We start from the raw sequence: 19,591 nt of genomic DNA, 5'->3' as shown, positions 1-19,591 counted from the left end.
TTACTCAGGATGAGGTTACCCCATCTTATTTTGTTCAATGCTCAGCAGTATGCATTGACAGGCAGATTGGCCGAACAGTTTAATACTCTTCCGCTAGATGGCAGAAGATAAAAATAACTTCACCACCTGTTTCCTGTTTTAAATTGAGTGGAGACCCAGATTTTAGATTAAACTGATACAAGATCATTATTTAAGTATAGACTTTTCGGCTGGTGGTTCTGGTGTGAGTTTTTATATGTAAGCTACCAATGAAACTCGGTTGGGAAAGTTTACTTGACTGATTAACAACCAGAAATATAATAGACAAGCATTATCAACTGATTAATGACCGTCAGAGTCAAACCCATATCAGTCCTTGAATTTACTAAGCAATGTTTTCAAGAAAGTTTGATTGGTTGACATAAATAATAATAATAAAGATTATTGATACGTTTTAAATCATAATTAATGATTACCATTGCTATAAAATGTTATTGTTACTTTTGCTAAATAACTTGACGCCTGCGTTGACAAGGCTGCGCGGCGAGCCCATCTCTTCGTTCCCCGCCTGTGACGTCAGCAGCTGAGATAACCGAAGATGGCGACGAAAGGGACGTTTACCCTTCACCGCATCATCGCGGTTCTCCTCGTCCTACTGCTTGGCTTGCTGGGCAGTTGTGAGGAGCAGGTGCCGCTCGTCTTGTGGACGCACCAATGGTAAGCCCGAATATGTTCTTTTTTATCTCGTTTTTTTATTTACAGAGGGATGTCTGGGGCTGTCTGTGAGCGCCTCAGCTGGGTAAGCCACCTGACACCTAGCATCTTATGTGAAAAACGTTCACGTTTCCTCGATTCGGCCGAGCGATAAATTAATCATTTGAGAATGTATTCATTGTTTGGAAATGCCCAACAAGTATTGGCACCTTGTAGACACTGTTAAAATTAAGTGCTGCAAGCAATAGAGGTGCTTTTGATTCAGTCCACTCTTTTGCTTCCCTATAAGTGTTCCCCAACCATGTTTTCCACTCTTCTTCCATCATCAGAAATGACAAAAATACTGAGAGGGGTCTGGTCTGACTCTCTTATTACAAATCTCACCAGCAGAGGTTGCGCTAGACATTTTCGTTGTCTGTCATTTTGACTGACAGGGTCATAAAAATCCGGTCATAGTCTATTTTTACCCGTCACTTAAATTTTTAAAATGATAATGATGACATATTCAATAGTATTTAGTATTCATTCATTTTTAATTAATATTGTAACGCTTGCTTGGCGGCGAAAAATTAGACACGGAAGTCATGGTATTTTTCTCCCTTTTTACTCTGCTTACCGCCAACAACTCCGCCCCCAAAGAAAAAGAGGCAACGATATAGACCCCAATCACCAACGTCACACAATGATCTTAATTGTGGTTGTCAGCCCAAAATCTTCTAAATAATATATTAAATGCATCTTACCAGATATAAAAAGACTACTACATAGTCTGTGGTGATCGTTTGGTGCCCAGATTTCTTGTCGAATTACAGCAGTCCATCTCGCTCTCATCTTCGGGTCTCTCAGAATACGGTAGAACTTCAAGTCTCTCCGTCTATCTTCTCTGTTACAGCAACCAACCGCCACACACGCCTTCACCATTTTGATTATTAATATTAATGAGCAGAAAAACACGCCGTAATAGGAGGCATGTACGTAGCGGTAATGTGTAAACATGACGAGCTGACACACAATATGGCGGCTCCTGTCAGGGGGGCGGAGTTGTGACGTCATGTGATTGGGGTCTATACACAGGCGGCAATCTTGTCCATCAATTGGATGACGCGCTGGCACACCGGGTGCACCAATAAGAACCTCGCGTTGATGTGTCAATCACGGTGCCGCCGCCAGACCCCGGTGACGCTACAATATTCTGACAGAAGAGCCAACGACGTCATGCATTAAGAGAGAATAGCTAATTAATATGCTAACTCGCCACCCTGTGGTCTGGGGTGTGAATTGCAACCTGTCAAAATGACGGACGGACTTCAGTTTTTTCCGTCACCGTTTTAAAAAACCGGTCAACGACGGAAAATATCCGGTTAACGCAACCCCTGCTCACCAGTCACCTTTCTCCCAACTGTTCCAGCCACACTTCACCTTTTTCCCATACACATTGCTCTGGACTGCTGCATGTCCAACCCATCTCTGTTTCTCTGCCTGAACATGCAATCTGTCACATTAAACCAGGAACTCTATCATGTTAAAACTTGAAATTTATCAGTTGAGTCAAATGAGACATTCATGGTGTTTGTTTCTTTCATTTTTGCAGGACCCCTCAAGCAAACCAGCCACCTCCTGCAGCAGGTCACATTGTTGAGCAGCAACAACTGGCCGATTACCTAGACAAAATGCTAACCACGGGCCCCCGAAATGTGCTTCTATTTCTTCAGGACAAGGTACATTCATGGACATTCTAAAAGAGATATGTAAATGCTTTCTGTTGAATCTGTTCAAGAACAGGTCTTCTCTTTTTAAAGATGAGCGTGGAGGATTTCACTTTGTACGGAGGAGCTTTTGGAAATAAGCAGGACAGCGTTTTCCCAAACTTGGAGGTTTGTTCAATTTATTACTTGTTTCTATACCTCCTCCTCGGTGCTGTTGACTTATGAACACCAAGGGGAGGCGCTGCATAAGCGTTTAATAAAATACGTTCTGCTTCAAGAGGACAGTGAAAATGCGGGACTTGCAGGAGTGAAATCAGCTTTCTTTTGTAGAGTGCTCTGAGGTCATCCTCCTCCACGCTGGTGCTTCCAGCCGTTTCCTGGCCATCCTCCAACGCAGTAATTGGTCACCTGCAAGAGCAACTGGAAACCTCGCCTCTCTACATGGATCCTGACATGCTAAGTCAGCTCACGCTCAATGCCTCCTCACCTGCCCTGCTCGTCTTCCGACTGCCCTACTACATCGGGTGTGTACACCAGTACAGGAGGAGGAGGGAGGAGAGTTGAACACAAAGTCCTTAATCTATTTTATAAATACAAAAAAGGGATACACAGGTTAATTGTACATTCTGCCATCTGGTAGAAGAGCACTTAATTGTTCTGCTTATCACTATATGTCAGTCTTATATATTTAATCAATAACAGTTTCACACCAATTACAGTTGGTGAAATTGGAAAGTACTATATTTGGAAATCATTGCTTTTAAAGACTTTGAGAGTTGTTACACTGTCAAATGTGCTAATGTATCTTTTTCTTTTAGGTCTGATCTAATGTCGGCAAAAGACGTTCTCAGTGGCAACGGTTAGTCAGTTGTGATACGAATGTGTTGTCGTTGATTGAAAACAGCTGACCTTAAATAACCTTGTTCACATGGCTTTGTTTAGATGAGGTGATGGGCCAGGTTGTGAGTGTCATGAAGGGCCAGTCCGTTCCATACACGGCCATCTACACCGCACTGCAACCGTCTAGAGTGAGTCCACATGCCCAAACAGCATTGAGAACATATCATTGTCATCATCTGTTTGAGACAATGTCCAAGCTTGAACCATAACTGTCATTCCAACTAATTTTACATCAACCGCATGATTTTAAAGTTCTGCCAATTCACTACCTTCACATCCATTATTATCTCCAAAGTACTTAGACACCAGATCAGTCCACCACAATACATTTGCAGCACCATCCAAATTGCAACACAGCAGCGAATTCAAACTGCCAGCAACTTCTGTCTTCTATAAAAAAAAAAGACATTCAATCTTCTTAATCCATTTTCTTTACATTGAGAATACTTAAAAAAATAGTTCATGAAAACGGTGTTTTATGACCATAGAATCAGGATCCCCATGTGTGCGTGTTAAAAAAGACCAATCAAAGTCTATATTTGATAAATATTTAGCTGTAGACTAATCGGAGGCTGGCATTATGGGTTAGCAACAAGTGATAGTAGACGTAAATGGAATATTTTGGAACATGCTAATGCACTCCCTGCCTTATTTTGGCTCATGATGGACAGTAGAATTACCGTAATTTTTAATAATTTATAAATACTATATACTCCTGAAGGAAAAAGGTGAAAAAAAACCCAATTAATATTTATAGGTAGTGCCCGGGTTACGACTTACCCGACTTGCGTGATTCTGACTTATGGATGCCGGAGTTTTTTGTTTTTTTCCTTTATTTTAATAATGTTGATTTTTTTTTTTTTTTTTTTTTTTTCCTTTGGGATGCATGCTTTTGTATTGGTGCAGGACGCGTAGAGCAGGTAGTAATAATGGCACGCGAGTAAGAGCGCATGTACACACGAAGAAGAACGTATTTGCGCAAGAAGAGCGCATGGGCACGCTAACAGACAAGGAAGAGAGCATTTGTTTTGTTCCCACGAAGAAGTCACGCAGCCGAGTGAGAAAGAAAGAAAAGCCTTTATGCACCTTTGTTGCTTGTAAAGCAACCACAGAGGCAACACCTACATATAACACCTTTTGTTGCTGTTTATTGTCAGTTTTCAATTGTGTTCAAATACTTGGGGCGAGTTTGTGTGATTGTTTTTGATGATGTGCGGATGCTAACTGATAGATGCAAATCATTTGTGTGGATTGTTATTACTGTATCAGCAGCTAGTTATAAATGCAAATTTGAATTGCTGTCATTGAAGATGAAACTGATTTAATTTCATATTTATTTTAGTTACACTCTGCAAGTGTTGATGTCATGAGCAGCTGAATAAAGTCCACAAACCACACGGACGTTTGACATTGTCATTTCGCAGCTTAGCTCGTGGCCTAGCCAGGACTTAGCTCCAACGTCTATAATACAAGTTTTTGGATTGTTATTTAGCGGTTCTTAAAGGGTTAATTCCGATTTACATGGAAATTGGGGTTACGTTGCCACCGTAGGAATGGACTACCTGTATATATGTATATGTATACATATATATACTGTATATATTTCTGTACACTAGTTTAAAAAATCACAGCTTTTAAATGGACCCGAATTTAGCAAAATGTAATCTTCATACTGATACCCATAAATTGGAGATTGATTCCCTGTGTGTATATTTATGAAAATGGTGAGGAAATGGGCGATTGTTATACAAAATACGATTTTTGAACACTTTGTGATGTTTGTTTCATGATAATTGAACTTTGAATTGATACAAAATGAAATGTTTTGTGGGGATACTGCAATTTTGAAAATTATACCCCTTGAACCATTATTTCCCTTAATCTTGGAATATATATGTGTGACTTCCGACTCATTTTGCTATGCGATGTTGCATTTATCCTGATAGCTTTGTGTTGTGTTAAGCACTGGTACTCGTACCAGACTAAAAATTTTAACCTGCAACAAAGATGCCATGCCACTGTTCGCAAGCACCGCTATTTCAGAGGAAAATGCATATGCCGCACCATTCGGGAAGAAGGGAGCAGCACAAAGACAGCAAAAGTAATAACCATATTTGATCATATCTAGAACAGGGGTCCCTAAACTTTTTCCTGTGGGGGCCACATAACTTTTCCCTTCTCTGATGAGGGGCCGGGGTCAGTTTGTAACAGAAAAAGTGTGACGATTGCAGGAGTGCCTAAATGTAAAAATTTATTGTTTTTCAGAAGGCCACAATCAAATAACCCTTTTTGGATTCTTCACAGAACAAAAGTAAATAAAATAATAATATATTATAGAATAATAATAACTGAAAAAGAGGGTTAATTTGACTGGGGATCCCTCTGTGGGTGTGTGGTATTAAGCCGGCGACACTATGGAGTTGTGACTCCGATCAGAGAATCATCAGGGGACGTTCAGGATTTATTTGTTTCCTTTAATGATGATGAAATGAGTATGAGATTTATTTTGTTGTGGTTTCTGTGAATACAAGATAACCATATAACATGTCAGTAATATAATATATATAACCTATAAACATATACTGTATTATAAACAGGGGTGCACATAATTTTTTTGCCCAGGTTCTCAGAGGAGGACCTGGAGATGTGACTTGGTCCTCATTGAGCTTGAGAGCCGATCCGCCTAATGCGATAAATTTATGACAAGCTTTACTTAGAGCCAATTAACTTTAATTCATTATATTAACAATTAATGCCTGATTTACATCAACTGGCACAACAAAATTGCCCTTACTTTGAAGTGAAATGTAAAAAAATAAACATAAACGCACCAATTCAAAATAAAGGGCATTATGCGGCTCCCACATTAACTCCAAGCCTTTTTAAAAGTGGGATGTCCTCCTCATAAGACCTCATTGAACGTGCATGTTTAGCTTTGTAAAATGCGAGCAAAAACACGTTTGTCAGTGCATGGCGCTGTTTTCATCACCTTTATTCCGCCACTTGTCCATAGGGCGAGTACGGTGCTGTCTGACATTGATAGTTTGCTTAATTGCCACATGCTCTCTGTTTTTTCGTGCTTTTCAAAGTTTGGATGGCTGAAATTCTTCGACCCTACATAAAATGCGCTGCTCTTATCGGCGACATTGGGATTCTCACGGCACATTTTGTGCCGCATTTCCGTGCGAGCATCATTTACTTCTAGCCACGGTACCTCCTGCAGCCACTTTTCAGCAAAAATCCTTTTTTTCGGTAGCTCCGGTGACGTCTCTGTCGTCTGTCTGTCTTTTGAGGGGGGTGGGGGAACACGGAAGTAATTACTCAGTGTGGCCTGCCTCATCGACATTTTGAGAAGTTATTTTCTCGTGTCCGCCGCAAATACAGTGGTCAGCCATCGGTACGCAAAAGCGTATGGAACCCGTTGAGGGCCAGCGCGTTTGTCTACGTCCAGTACGCATGCGCGCATGCGGACCACTTATGTGCACCCCTGATTATAAACATATCTAAATTAACAGGAACAACATTAAATGTAATATAAATGAAATACACTGCTTACATAATGCATACAGTGCTAATCATTCACAATAATGAGCATACACAATAAGCAGGAAAATAACAATTTAGATAAGTGAATTGGCAACAAACAAAATCCAGCCTCCACCATGTAGCCAAAGGGGCCAACGATTAGCATTAGCGATTAGCGCTAGCGGCTAACGGTTAGCACACGGCGGCTAGCGGTTAGCTCGTGGCGGCTAACGAATACAAGGGACCCTAAGCAGGTAACTCATCTGCCAAACGTGTTTATGCACTGCCAAGGCACACTTCTGCAATATTACCACCTCTCTCATTCACACAGAACACTTGGATTTCCACTAAACAGGACGGCAGCTTGAGGAACGAACCGCAGGTAGTGAAAGGAGGAAAAAGTGACTCGTGTACACCGGCAGTGAAGGGAGGAGAGACAGTGACTCGTGGGCGCGTCGCTTTCCTTAAAGGGCCAGCGTAGTAACGATTAAACTAAAGCACAAACATGCAATAGGGCTTTCCTACAACAACACTATTAATTAAATAGATAATAACCAAATAACCCCTCTTCACAGAAATAAGCCAGGAAATGAATAACACTATTGGGGGGGGGGGGGGGTCGTCAAAATGCTCTCTCTGGTATTGCTCAGGGGGCCGGACCAAATGTGGAGGTGGGCCGTATCCGGCCCGGGGGCCGTAGTTTGGGGACCCCAGATCTAGAATGTAAGAGGCGATACAGAGACAAAAAAAACAACACTAATGGCCATGGATTTGGCAACACTTGCTGATACTGTTGGTAGTTTGTGATGAGACAGACAATGAGCCAACATCGCTACTTGCATACGAATGTGGTCCTTTCTCGCAGGGGGCTTCGTCAGTTTCCATGGAGGCTGCAGTGGCAGGTGGACGCTCGCTGCTGCAGGCCAGAGGCGGATATAGAGATCGGGAGCGAGAGCGCGAGAGGCAACGTAAAATGAGGGAGAAGGCTGGCATCTATGCTCCAGTGGAGTTTAAGGTCTTTTATTGCAATTATTTCGTTTATTTGTACAAACACTTAATGTTTCAACATTTGGGGTGATTCTGCCTCTTCTGAGCAAGGTCAAATGATTTAATATGTCCTTAGGGCGACTGTGGCAAAGTAGATAACTTGAGTTGTCCTGGTACCAAAGAGTCGGCGGTTCAATTTCTGGCTAGGACTGCCAACTGTCAAAGTGCCCTTGGGCAAGGCACTGAACTCTAATGTGTCCCCAGTGAGTTGGCAGCGTCTAGCATGGCAGCAGCACCATTGCTGTGTGAATGTAAGCTAATGTAAAGCGCTTTGAGCATGGCAAAAATGTGCAGATAAATGCACTGTGTAAGTACTCTCTAATACAATTTTGATGATTTTGTAGTGTGTGACTGTTTTTTCTTCCCCTATATGCTCTGAAAACTGACATGTCTACCAATGTAAAACATGTTTGATAGTCGCTGTAAAAAAATCTATTTATATACTCTCAAAACTAAGCGTCAAGGACAGCAGACTCTTTGATCGTGGCATGAAACACAACAAAAGCCACTCAAGAAGGAAGTGACCAAAAGGCAACGCTTTAATCTCTGCCCACCAAAACGTTTGTAGGTACTCTTTGATGCCACAAGAGGGTAGCACAGCCCTATTTAGTTCAAAATCAAGGGCAATGTCTCTTACACACTCCAAAAACACCAGGATTTCTGCTGTTTTATTATCGTACTTCTGGTTCTAATACTACTACGACTACTACTATTGCACAGTAATAATGCCTTCTGGTACTCAAAAAAATGATGTTCCTAAACATAAAAATAATTTTATATGCAACTATTTCTAACCCTACATACCATTTCAGTTCCTACATTTTAAAATGAACTAGTTCTGTTAATTATTTGGGGGGGGAAACAGTCCACACTATAATCCGGTTTTGAGTTAAACCAACAATCTAAAAAAACGAGTGATTTTTTAAAAAATTATTATAATTGTTTAATGAGGACTTTACTCAAAAAGTTTTTTTTTTAAATTCTTAATATGCAAATTCACATTTGCTCAAAAAGAGAACGATTTCAAGAGCTTTCATTCAATAATTTGACTTATTCAGGTAAATACTTGTGTTTCACAATGTATATGCGCAGGAAGGTGAGAGCAGCTGTATCCTCCTCTGGGCTAAAGGTCTGTCTGTCAGCATCCTCCGCAGCGGCCGCTGGGAGTCACATGATCTCACCCCGTCCACCTTTGGCGAGGGCATTAGTCCAAAGATGCACGGTTCCAGCTGCGACAAAACTAAAGCAAGGTAGCACAATGAGATAGACACGTCTGGACATTTTTGAAAACAGTGACCCACTTATTTGTGGTTTCTTATTCAGGAATCCCTCGACTCGGATTTCTGTTGAGCATGTTGAATTGAATGGCTGGTTGGGAGAAATAGCTAAATCGCGATGATGCGTCTTTTCATTTTGGTCTTTACTTGACTTTTAATTATTTCATTCTTTACAGACTTGTCCTAAACTATGAGAATGTTCTTGGACACCGCAACTTCAAACTAATGTGAGTCTGCTTGTAGCAAATACTTTGAATTATTCAGTGGAATTTCTAAGGTAAAACACAATCCATCCAGTCTTCACACGACACTGTACTAATCTATACTCTACAGGTAGTCCCTGAGTTATGAACGACTTCCATTCCTATGTTGGCGACGTAACCCGAATTTCCGCGTAAATCGGACTTAACCCCTTAAAGACCTCTAAATACCCCCTAAATCTCAAAATAACTATCTAAAAACATGTATTATACGTCATTGTACTTTCCTCGCCAAGACGTTAGAGCTAAATCCTAGCTAGACAGCTAACTAAGCTGTAATCTTTCCTCTTTCTCGTGAAGGGTCTGACTGCAGCCCAGAGCCAAGCGACAGCCACTACAAACCACGCCTCATATAAACTACGCCCACTCCCAATGTGGCCTGCTGTTGGTACGGTGGTGCAAAAAATTTGTTCAAATTGCGAAGTTCAGTTAAAATTGCTCCCGTTATAGCATTATTGCTTTATTTCCCTTCTATCTTCTTTCAACATGTGAAAGTGTTTAAACTGTTTCAGCATTTAAAGATGGATTCAAGTCAATATTTTGCCATTTTAGGAGTATTTAAATAAAAAGCTACTGACCTTAGGTTCGCTACAACAGAGTTGCTGACTGAGAAGTCCACTGCTTTTTGATGGTGGCTGTTTATTAACCCTGTTGAGTCTGTAATTTTGCATCTAGTTCTATATACATGTGATATCTATGAGACGCATCGGATGCTACCACCAAAGCATCATGTGGGCATAGTTTGTAGGGGCGTGGTTTGTATGAGGCATGCTTTGTAGCGGCTATCGCTTGGCTCTGGGCTGCAGTTGGGTATTATTGCCTCTCTCTCGCACTCGACTGCACGACTTCTTTGTGGGAACAAATGCACTCTTCCTCGTGTGTGTGCGTGAGCGCTTCTTCATGTGCGCAAATACGTTCTTCTTTGTGTATACATGCACTTTGACTTGCGTTCAGAAGTGAAGTACTACCTGGTCTATAGTTCCTGCGCCAAAATAAAATCATGCATCACAAAACAAAAGTCAACATTATAATCAAATACAAATTTTGCCAAAGGGCAGAACAGTCATAATGATAAGTAAGACATAAGATACTCAGTTACAATAAGGTACTGTTTACGCTACTTTAAAAAAAAAAAAAAAAAAAAAAAAAAAAAACGACTGGAAACAAAATGGCAAAAGTCAAAATCACGTAAGTTGGGATGGCGTAACCCGGGGCCTACCTGTATATCACCATATTCTATGCTATACTATAAAGTTATATAGTAGAGATCGACTCATATGGGATTTTCAATGGCATTAATGGCTGATGCTAATATACATATATAGATATATATGTATATATATATATATATATATATAAATATATATATATATTTTTTGGTCCTCTATAGGCCCTCTGAAGGCATAGTAGGCCCTCAAAGTTCCCCACTGAAAATAATAATGCATTTTACATTTAGATAGCACATTTTATAGTAGTCAGTGATGCTATATGTGCACCTGTTATCAAAAGGGATACTTTTCTGACCAAATCCCAACCTGTGAAACTCCAAAATAGAGATGAATGACTAATATCAGACGTTACTATACTGTGGTACAATTAAGTGTTCTATACTATACTAATGCCAAAAGAATACTATACTACACCAAACAGCATGAAGCTTCACAACCTTAAAGGCTTTAATAACTGTTCAATCAAAATACATTTCCTAACTATCAGATATGGATATATCAGATATGAACATGTCAAGTTGACTGTATGTGGATATGTAAAAAGCCAAAGAAAAACTGTTTGTCTTTGCAGCTTTGCACTGAGCCAACGCCACTACAAAGTGTCAGCCCGTCGCTGGTTCACTATGGATGCCGTTGAGTTGGAGTACGATGGCACCAAGGCAACGTTTAACGGCAGCAGGAACATTTATGCCCCTGTCGAGTACTCGTACCGCTGCGAGTCTGTCAGCAGCTTCCGCTGGCCACAGCTTGTCCCACGTTCATCCAAAGATCCATCCAATCAGTGGAGGGTCACCTTTGAGGACTTCCAAGTAAGATCTCTAAATATATATACTGTACATGGATATATTTAAAGAGTGCAACGGCATTTGTATTCATCCCGTACCGTCACAGTACGGGCATCACGGTTCGGTGCACACAGTCAGAAGGCAAATATGTTTGAGATAAAAAAATAAATCAATGTCAGCGTTAGGTAATGCGCCTAAACCAACAACCGACATTAAGGGAAAAATACCGCAACCCAAAACAGACGGAGAAGTAGTTATCATTGATCACTAATAGGAAATTTAAGGCGAATGTACAGAGTGGGCACTATCAAATGTATGGAGGTAGATTTGTGTCTTTATCATTCAATCTAAAAAAAAATGCTTCAATCAAAATATATATTTTCAAAATAAAAAGTCACACAAAAAAAGTGTGTGAATACAAAAATTTGAGACTCCAAAAAATGCATTTGAAAACTATTTTCAGCCAAAAGTTTAAATTATCCAATAAATTTTGTTCCACTTCACGATTGTGTCCCACTTGTTGTTGATTCTTGACAAAAAATTAAAATTTTATATCTTTATGTTTGAAGCCTGAAATGTGGCGAAAGGTTGCAAGGTTCAAGGGGGCCGAATACTTTTGCAAGGCACTGTATGTGTGCTACAAAGTTTATGCAGGTTTTTGGAGACATTTTCAGGGTTAATTTGTTCATTAATGTTTTTACGAAGAGGGAAAATAAATTGTAATCTTAAATCAGCACAACACGTTTGATGTAGAAAGCTGCCGAAGTTTTTTTTTCTCTCTTCATTTTTGGCTAAACGCAAAATCCTCACGAAAGCATTTATACATTTCGGGGAAGGGGTGGATAATGATTGATTTATTTTGTGTTTTAGTGTTAAATTTTTTTTTAAAAAAATCCAGCCCGACCTGGGCCCGCGTGTATTAAAACCCGACCCGGGCTGATCAATTAACTTGATTTGCAGGCCCGAGCCCGAAAATCCCTGCAATTTTATGTTTTATTTGTGAGGACTCAGAAGACGGAGGAAATGGGGGGGGGTTGCAATGCGTCAGTCAGACCTGGACAGAGCACTGCTTGGAAAAACTAATTAAAGCCTGTCTTTTGTAAAGAATTCTCCTAATTAAATAAGACTGTATATGCATATTCAATAAACATCTATATCTTTTATAGTTATGTGTCTGCTCTACGAGCTGGATAGTTCATGTTACATTTCTTTGGCAATTAAATGCAGCAGCCCATTTGAAATTTGTTTTAATTTCCTCGCGTTGGCAGAAAAAAAAAGCAAGTTTTTTTAAATGTCTAAATAGTCTACATATTTTTTATAATTCTTATATATGCATTTACACAATAAAATAACGCTGGAAAAGTTTGTTGAATATATTTCTGTGTCGGATATTGTGCTCACATGGACGCGCCTCTCCGCGCAGCTCCTGTTCGCAATTCACATCCAGCGCCTTCTGTTTCATCCAAATTATTTATTTTATAACAAATAGTATTCCTTAGTTTAACATCTATACATCTTTTTACTTTACATACATAAATATACAGTATATTTATTACAAAAAAGTTGGTGAGAGAGAAACCTGGCCCGAACGTAATAATTGACATTTTAGGCCCGACCCTGCCCGAAATTCGGGTCGGGTTACGACACGTACTCCATATACACTACATTGATGAATTAAAAACCGCCGGGAATAAATGGAAGTTAAGCAGGCCAAATCAATCCATACCAGTGACGATAGATAATGCTGCAAATAATGTTAATTTAGTACCTGACACAGATGGACTTGGATCATAAATAGGATATTTTGCTCATGTGGTAAACCTAGCTGCTAAGAGAGCTGTAGCAATCAACAGTGTGCTCCGCTTTACTTTACAAACAGTAAAGATTGTTCTCAACACTTTTATACAAAATTTCTTCAGATCAGTAGGATGTAAGAGCATATATATTGTACACTAAAATGCATGTTTATATGATGGCATTGTTATTTTTGCTTGTCAGCAAAATAAAAAAAGTAAAAAAGATTTTAAAAAATAATAATAGCACTTGTATTTTTTGTTTGAGAGCATTAAATGTATTGAATCAATTCGAAAATCGTGTCCCTCGTATCGAAAATCATACTGAACCATGACTTAACTGTATCGTTGCACCGCTAGTTTACACATTTAAATAATTGTTTTGTGTATCGAATCGTGGGTCAAGAATCATGATACAAATCGTATCGTTAGTTTTTGTATTGTACAGCCTTAATATATATTCCATTTTGTGTTTCTCCAACTTGGTGTCCCAATGCAAACATTAATTCATAATTCGTGTGGCCACTTCAACAGATTCAAGGCTTCAACGTGAGTGGCAGCAAGTTCTCATACGCCTCAGACTGTGCCGGATTTTTCTCGCCTGGTATCTGGATGGGCCTGATGACTAGTCTCCTCATGGTCCTAGTGTTAACCTACGGGCTTCACATGATCATGCAACTCCGCACTATGGACCGTTTTGACGACCCCAAAGGTCCCGCTATCTCTGTGCCGCAGACAGAGTAAAGTATTAACATCCACCACAACTCAGTCTTGCATCTATCTGTTTAGCCACCCCATGTCCCCCCTCCTGTCCTCCTTAATATATTCCCATCCTAACCCTTTCCACACTGGTCTTTGGCTTGTGTTTCTGGTATAGACTAAGTGCAGATGTTGTATCCTAAATCATCTTTGTTTTCAAGTAATAAAGGTTGTGCACGAAGTTGTTAATGGCATGCATAATTCCCATGTGGAAAAAGGAAAAATATCTATTGTATAAAATAATATTTATTGGTGTACGAGTTTGTGTGTGTATGTGTATTTGGTCTTTTTTTTTTTTTTTTTTTTTTTTTTTTTTTTTGAAAAAAGGAATACATATTCTGTAAGAAGGGAATAATTGTGAATGTGGTATAATGTCAATAAAAACCTTGTGAGGAAACCGTTTGAATACTCACGAGTCTGTAATGTTCTCTAATGCACACCGGAGGGCGCAGCTATCCAATATTATGCAGTATTGTTCTTTCAGTACCAGAGCGCTGGAAAGCTGGGAGCATGGACCAATGAAGAAGCTGATTAATGTTGCTGAAGATTAGGATAAAGATGCAGATTTCATGGTTTGATGACATGGAGAAGCACTTGTTTTTACACTGCAATCTTTCTGGAACTGACGGTACACCAATTGAACTCATTTCAAGACTTCAGCTCTGTTCAGGCAATGCTTAGCTGTTCAATAGATGGGCAAAAGCTGCACAGATAGCATTGTTCCCCCTTCAATATGGGCCAGACTTGCACGAGATCCTGCAGCTTTAACTTTGTTCAGTGTGAGAGAAAAGAACATTGTGACAGGACAACTTATCAAGTATGGGCATCTGACTGTCCTGTACCCCAAGAATGTCATACTGTTAGAGCAACTTCCTGATTCCCCCGATTTGGTTCAATGTAATATTTTTCTTTTTCCCAAGCCTGAGAGTTTTTTAAGGTGATTTATTTTGAAGTCAATAACTGAAAGGGCCTTTAACATGACAATGAATGACATTACAAAAACAAGCGAACTTCATGTGTGTTTTATGTGGGTTTTTTTGTTTTGTTTTGTTTTTTTACTCAGGAGATTCAAAATTTTAAACTGGCATTCATTTTCAATAAAATAAGTCCATTTTGGTAACCTGTGACTCATTCTGAAATACCCCTTTCCGATTGCAGCATCATTTGTGATGTCACAGAAGGTCTCTACATCAAGGGTGCATTGGAATTGCATGTGGTCCTTTACACCCCATCTGTTCAGAGACTCACACTGTCTTTAAAATGTGCCATTTGGTTGTTCAAAGCGCACTCGCATCAAACGGCAACTGTACCGTTGCACATCCACATCAACCTGGACACAGTACAGTATGTTCAATAGCTAGCTCAATAATTGATCAAACACTTTACAGCAGGGGTGTCCAAACTTTTTGCAAAGGGGGCGAGATTTGGTGTGGTAAAAATGTGGGGGGCCAACCTTGGCTGACGTCCTTTACATAGAACAATATATTTAAGCAAATTTTAGCAAGCCATAATGTGTGACACATTTGCTTTATTATTTTTTTAAATTAATAATTTCAACAATCTTGCAACTAGCCTTTGTGGCGTTCTCTTTCGACTCTCGGGCTCTTGCGGAATACTGCTGCTGTAAAATTAAACTAGCTTCAAGTTGCTTCAATTTCTCGCTATGTATCTTCCCTGTAATCTTGTATATGTCAGCGTGTCTTGTTTGGTCATATCGCCTCACATTGAACTCTTTAAAAACAGCGACTGTCTTTTTGCAAATGAGGCAGACACAGTTGTTGCGTATTTTAGTGAAGAAATTGTCCAATTTCCACCTATCCTTGAAGCGTCGGCCGTCGCAGTCAATTTTTTTGTTGTTGATTGTCGCCATTTTAGAAAATTGGGAGTAAAAGGTCGCACGGGGTAATGTTGCTTAGAGTGCTGCTGCCTTTTAGTGGGTTAATGATGAGCAGCATTTAGTATGTAAGCTACTTCATATGCTGGTAGCAGTCCTGCTGACCAATTTATTAAGTCTGTGTGCGGGCCAGACGTTATTGATTTTATGAAAGAGGCTGGGGGCCGGATGAAATTTGACCCCGGGCCACATTTGGCCCCTGGGCCGGACTTTGGACATGTCTGCTTTACAGTGTGGTGTTTCTTCTCTATCAAGCCATATGACGCACAATTTCATCCATGAGTGTCATCTGTTAAAAACCGTAGCATTTGACAGCAGGCACATTGCAGTCCACTAAACAAACTATTTTTCAAAGTCATCAGTATATGATCCGCACAGTGAGTTCATTATATCCAGAATGATTTTAGTAAGACATCGATATAGACAGCTGTTGTGGTCTGTGTTTGGATTTTTGGGTGTTTGTGGGTTTCCTCCCTGTGTTTTAGTTCTCATCTTATCTAATTAGGTTTTCAGTTCCATTTGTGCCCGTTAAGTAATTTGTAATTAAATTCCCGGATGTCCCTCGCTGGGACTGCTGGCAACCCTAAATCAAACCAAATGAAAGTCAGCATAATTTATTACCACTGGAGTATAATTTGAGTTATTTGAGCAAACTTCCAAACCACGACAAATTTCCCCCAAAAAAACAAACAAAAATAAAACAAATGCATTGCACATTATTTTTCGCGAAAGAATTTCAAAAACAGTTCAAGGAGGACTAAAAATTGCCGTTTGTTGATTTCATAACATAAAATCAAATCAAAAACATCTTGACGGATCAAATTGCTTATTAACATGTAGACTTCTTATTCCATAATAGCTGAAAGGTTCTTAACATAGGTAGCTGCAGTTTAGGACAGGGGCCACACCATGATTTTCCTTCCTTTTATGCCAAAAATAGGTAATGATAATGATGCATATAAAGGTTTGGGTATACCCAAGGATGTCCAAAATTTCACCCACTTGCCATAGGTTTGGCACCATCGACAAATCAGTGAGTAAAACTTAAAATTGTAATTAGACCCCTAACGATGTGCTGTCAAGAAACTGTAAAGACTACGCCTTGACAAACATGTCATGGGAGTATCTCCCATCAAGTCATTACAAAAGTCATTCAATGGCATACCAAGCAACTAAACAGCATTGATGTCACTGTACGTGGATTCTTGATTATTGGGTGTGTTGTGACTCTAATTTAGAGGTTATTACGTATTCAATGTGTGATGTTAAGATTTTGAATTGAGTCCGCCTGTGGTTGCACTCCCTCTTGTTTGGAATGTTTCAAGCTATTCAACGCATATGGCACACAAGTCTGACACAGCCACCTCCAAAGAACTCTGTGGTTAACATAAGATGAAGTATGGTCAATTTGCGCACACGAGGAATCTTTCCTTGCAAATGAGCAAGTATGTTGCAAATATTTTGTGTGTACTGCCAAGTTGCATCCCTTCTCTAGAGTGTTCAGCAGTCAAGGCTAAGTAAATAGTAGCAAAGTAGCACAGCATCAGAAAACACTTTGCCAACTCATTGTTTGCTTTAGATTCCACAAAATCCCATCTGATAACTTGGAGAGCACCACCATTGGTGTGTGAATGTGTGCGGAAAAAGGTCAATGTGTGTGCCAATGTGTAGCACTTTGAGCATGGTAAAAATATGGAGATACATGTGCTATATCAGTACTCTCTTTTTACCATTTACCATCAGGGCGTAACATGGGTGTGTAGCAGTCAAGTTTAACTAATTAACCAAAGTACCCTTCCTTCTGTGCAAGAACAACGCCCTGCCTTTTCAACGTCTCATCTGATGTTGCATTCCTGACACTTTGAATCAAACATACAGCTCTAAAGCCTTCCTTTCCCTCACACACTTTCAATCAAGCAATAAACAAAGGGTAAAACAAAATGTTAGTGATTAGACTTGGTGGGGAATGTTTGTGAAAAGTCGCGTGAGATTTTAAAAACATTTTGGTTCACTCATTCCATAGTTGAGTTCTGGATCTTCTGGTGGGAGCAACGCGTCAACGAGCATTTTAAATATGAAATACATTGTTCATTTCCATCACAGCCAGATGAAGGGGACCAATGAAAAAAACGAAACCACAGATTAATTGTACTTTGATGACTTTGTAGTGCCATTGTTTGCTTGCGGTGGACAAGAACCCGTCTGATACGTCACATGACATGAGCTGCACGTTCAACATTCCAGAGCTGATATATAAAAGGACTGCTCAAGGTCTGTTCATAACACATCCTTTAAGCAACAGGCATCACGACTGCAAAGGTAACATGACACAGCTTTACAGGCTATCTCTACATGCTCCCTTTCATGCTGTGAAATCCTAACTATGTGAGTTTCATATTCAAATTGAAGTATCAAGTGGTTAATGTGAAGAATTTTCTGTCGTTATACAGATGGCATTTGCTCTTCGCGTATTGCTCCTCCTTTGTGGGATCAGTGGACTCTTTACTGGAGTCGTAAGTGAAATTCTTGAAAATTCAATCAACTCTTTTAACCACCTTTGTCTTAATTAATTCATAATATCCCTGTCAGTTCCTGAATGACTTCATGAAATACATTTTGCTACACTTGATTGATGCTTTGTGATTGGATATGAACAATGTGCTCTATCTTTACAGTGGTCAGTGGCTACCGTGCCAAGTGAGTAATAGCGTCTAGTTCAGAACCATTTGAAATGTGTGTTTGTTGGCTTTTTTTGGCTTTCTAAATAATCTGAAAATAACTATTACAGTTCCTTGCTGCCCAACTGGTTGGACTCGGTTTATGGACCGCTGTTTTGTCTTCCAAAACACTCGACTCAACTTTACAGATGCAGTGGTGAGGAAGACTTTCACACAGTAGCTCGTCCAAATATTATCATGGACTCTTCAAGAAGTCTTTGAAGTATTTTCTACCCAATAGAGCAGAGACATGATGAATTTAATGCTTGTCTATTTGTCGTCTCTTCCCTCTCCCAACAGGAAGCCTGCAACAACATGAATGGGTCGTTTCTGGCACCCGTTCGCAATTCAGTGGAAGATGCGCTTCTTTTCCAACTGATTCGGAATGGTAATGGAGGTGCTGTTAGGGACACCTGGATTGGATTTCATGATGCAATTAAGGTAAAACATTAACCAGAGAATGCATTTGTTGCCGTGATTCATTATAACAAAATTTAAAAATGTCTTGTAGGAGGGTACCTTTGTCTCGATTGATGGCGAGAAATCCAAATTCCAAAACTTCAGAACTGGCCAGCCAGATAACTTTCTGGACGGGGAAGACTGTGCTGAGATTGATGATGAAGGTATAAATACTTATTGTTCACTTCTTTGAAAAATTGTTGAGTTAAAATTTATGTTAATGTGTCTGGAGTGTGTCTTGAGGCTTCACAATTTATTTATATAATTAAACCCTGCCTTTTTTTTTTCTTTGAACAGGCAATTGGAATGATGATGGTTGCGCAGATCAAAATACTTATCTCTGCGCCAAAGACCTGTGGTAAAGAATCAGCTTTCCAAGCGTCACACCTGCAACTCCCTGGAATATCTTTTCGACCACCTTGATGCCTCCCTTTAGTTTGGATCAGTTTTAAGTGGTGTCCTTCTTTACCTGGACTACAGTTAAATTGTTTTTCCTTCTCTTTTTCTCCTCTAACAATGTTGGTATCCCTCCAATAAATGAAGGAAT

At 39.7% G+C, this 19,591-nt stretch overlaps 2 protein-coding genes across 3 annotated transcripts; both read left to right on the top strand.

Moving 5' to 3' along the window:
• Nucleotides 1–514: 514 nt before the first annotated feature.
• On the top strand, nt 515–14,304 carry atp6ap1a (ATPase H+ transporting accessory protein 1a). The gene is made up of 11 exons (XM_057830100.1): nt 515–696; nt 2,285–2,411; nt 2,493–2,567; nt 2,730–2,923; nt 3,218–3,258; nt 3,342–3,427; nt 7,690–7,839; nt 8,964–9,121; nt 9,325–9,375; nt 11,209–11,446; nt 13,750–14,304. Exons 1-11 carry the CDS (start codon nt 578–580, stop codon nt 13,957–13,959), a joined length of 1,449 nt encoding a protein of 482 aa, XP_057686083.1. The 5' UTR covers nt 515–577; the 3' UTR covers nt 13,960–14,304.
• A 948-nt stretch (nt 14,305–15,252) lies between these two features.
• Nucleotides 15,253–19,591, top strand: LOC130912223 (galactose-specific lectin nattectin-like). Of its 2 annotated transcripts, none has more exons than XM_057830142.1 (8): nt 15,253–15,318; nt 18,037–18,187; nt 18,319–18,381; nt 18,544–18,565; nt 18,657–18,742; nt 18,886–19,026; nt 19,097–19,208; nt 19,342–19,591. In XM_057830142.1, exons 3-8 carry the CDS (start codon nt 18,319–18,321, stop codon nt 19,404–19,406), a joined length of 489 nt encoding a protein of 162 aa, XP_057686125.1. In that variant the 5' UTR covers nt 15,253–15,318; nt 18,037–18,187; the 3' UTR covers nt 19,407–19,591. The 2 variants fall into 2 exon arrangements, with proteins under 2 accessions (XP_057686125.1, XP_057686126.1); XM_057830143.1 differs by having other exon boundaries at nt 15,263–15,318; nt 18,037–18,139.

The sequence above is a fragment of the Corythoichthys intestinalis genome, chromosome 2, assembly GCF_030265065.1.
Source record: "Corythoichthys intestinalis isolate RoL2023-P3 chromosome 2, ASM3026506v1, whole genome shotgun sequence".
In the NCBI taxonomy this organism is placed as follows: domain Eukaryota; kingdom Metazoa; phylum Chordata; class Actinopteri; order Syngnathiformes; family Syngnathidae; genus Corythoichthys; species Corythoichthys intestinalis.
The sequence above is the reverse complement of the archived record's forward strand: the minus strand, read 5'-3'. Positions and strand labels throughout refer to the sequence as shown.

Bases quoted from the DNA above. Each gene is read 5' to 3' on its own strand.
- LOC130912223 (XM_057830142.1), top strand. From the start codon at position 18,319: ATGGCATTTGCTCTTCGCGTATTGCTCCTCCTTTGTGGGATCAGTGGA. The intron at 18,566-18,656 runs GTGAGTAATAGC...TAACTATTACAG, and splicing joins GTCAGTGGCTACCGTGCCAA to TTCCTTGCTGCCCAACTGGT. The intron at 19,209-19,341 runs GTATAAATACTT...TTCTTTGAACAG, and splicing joins TGCTGAGATTGATGATGAAG to GCAATTGGAATGATGATGGT.
- atp6ap1a (XM_057830100.1), top strand. From the start codon at position 578: ATGGCGACGAAAGGGACGTTTACCCTTCACCGCATCATCGCGGTTCTC. The intron at 2,412-2,492 runs GTACATTCATGG...CTCTTTTTAAAG, and splicing joins TTCTATTTCTTCAGGACAAG to ATGAGCGTGGAGGATTTCAC. The intron at 2,924-3,217 runs GTGTGTACACCA...TTTTTCTTTTAG, and splicing joins CGACTGCCCTACTACATCGG to GTCTGATCTAATGTCGGCAA.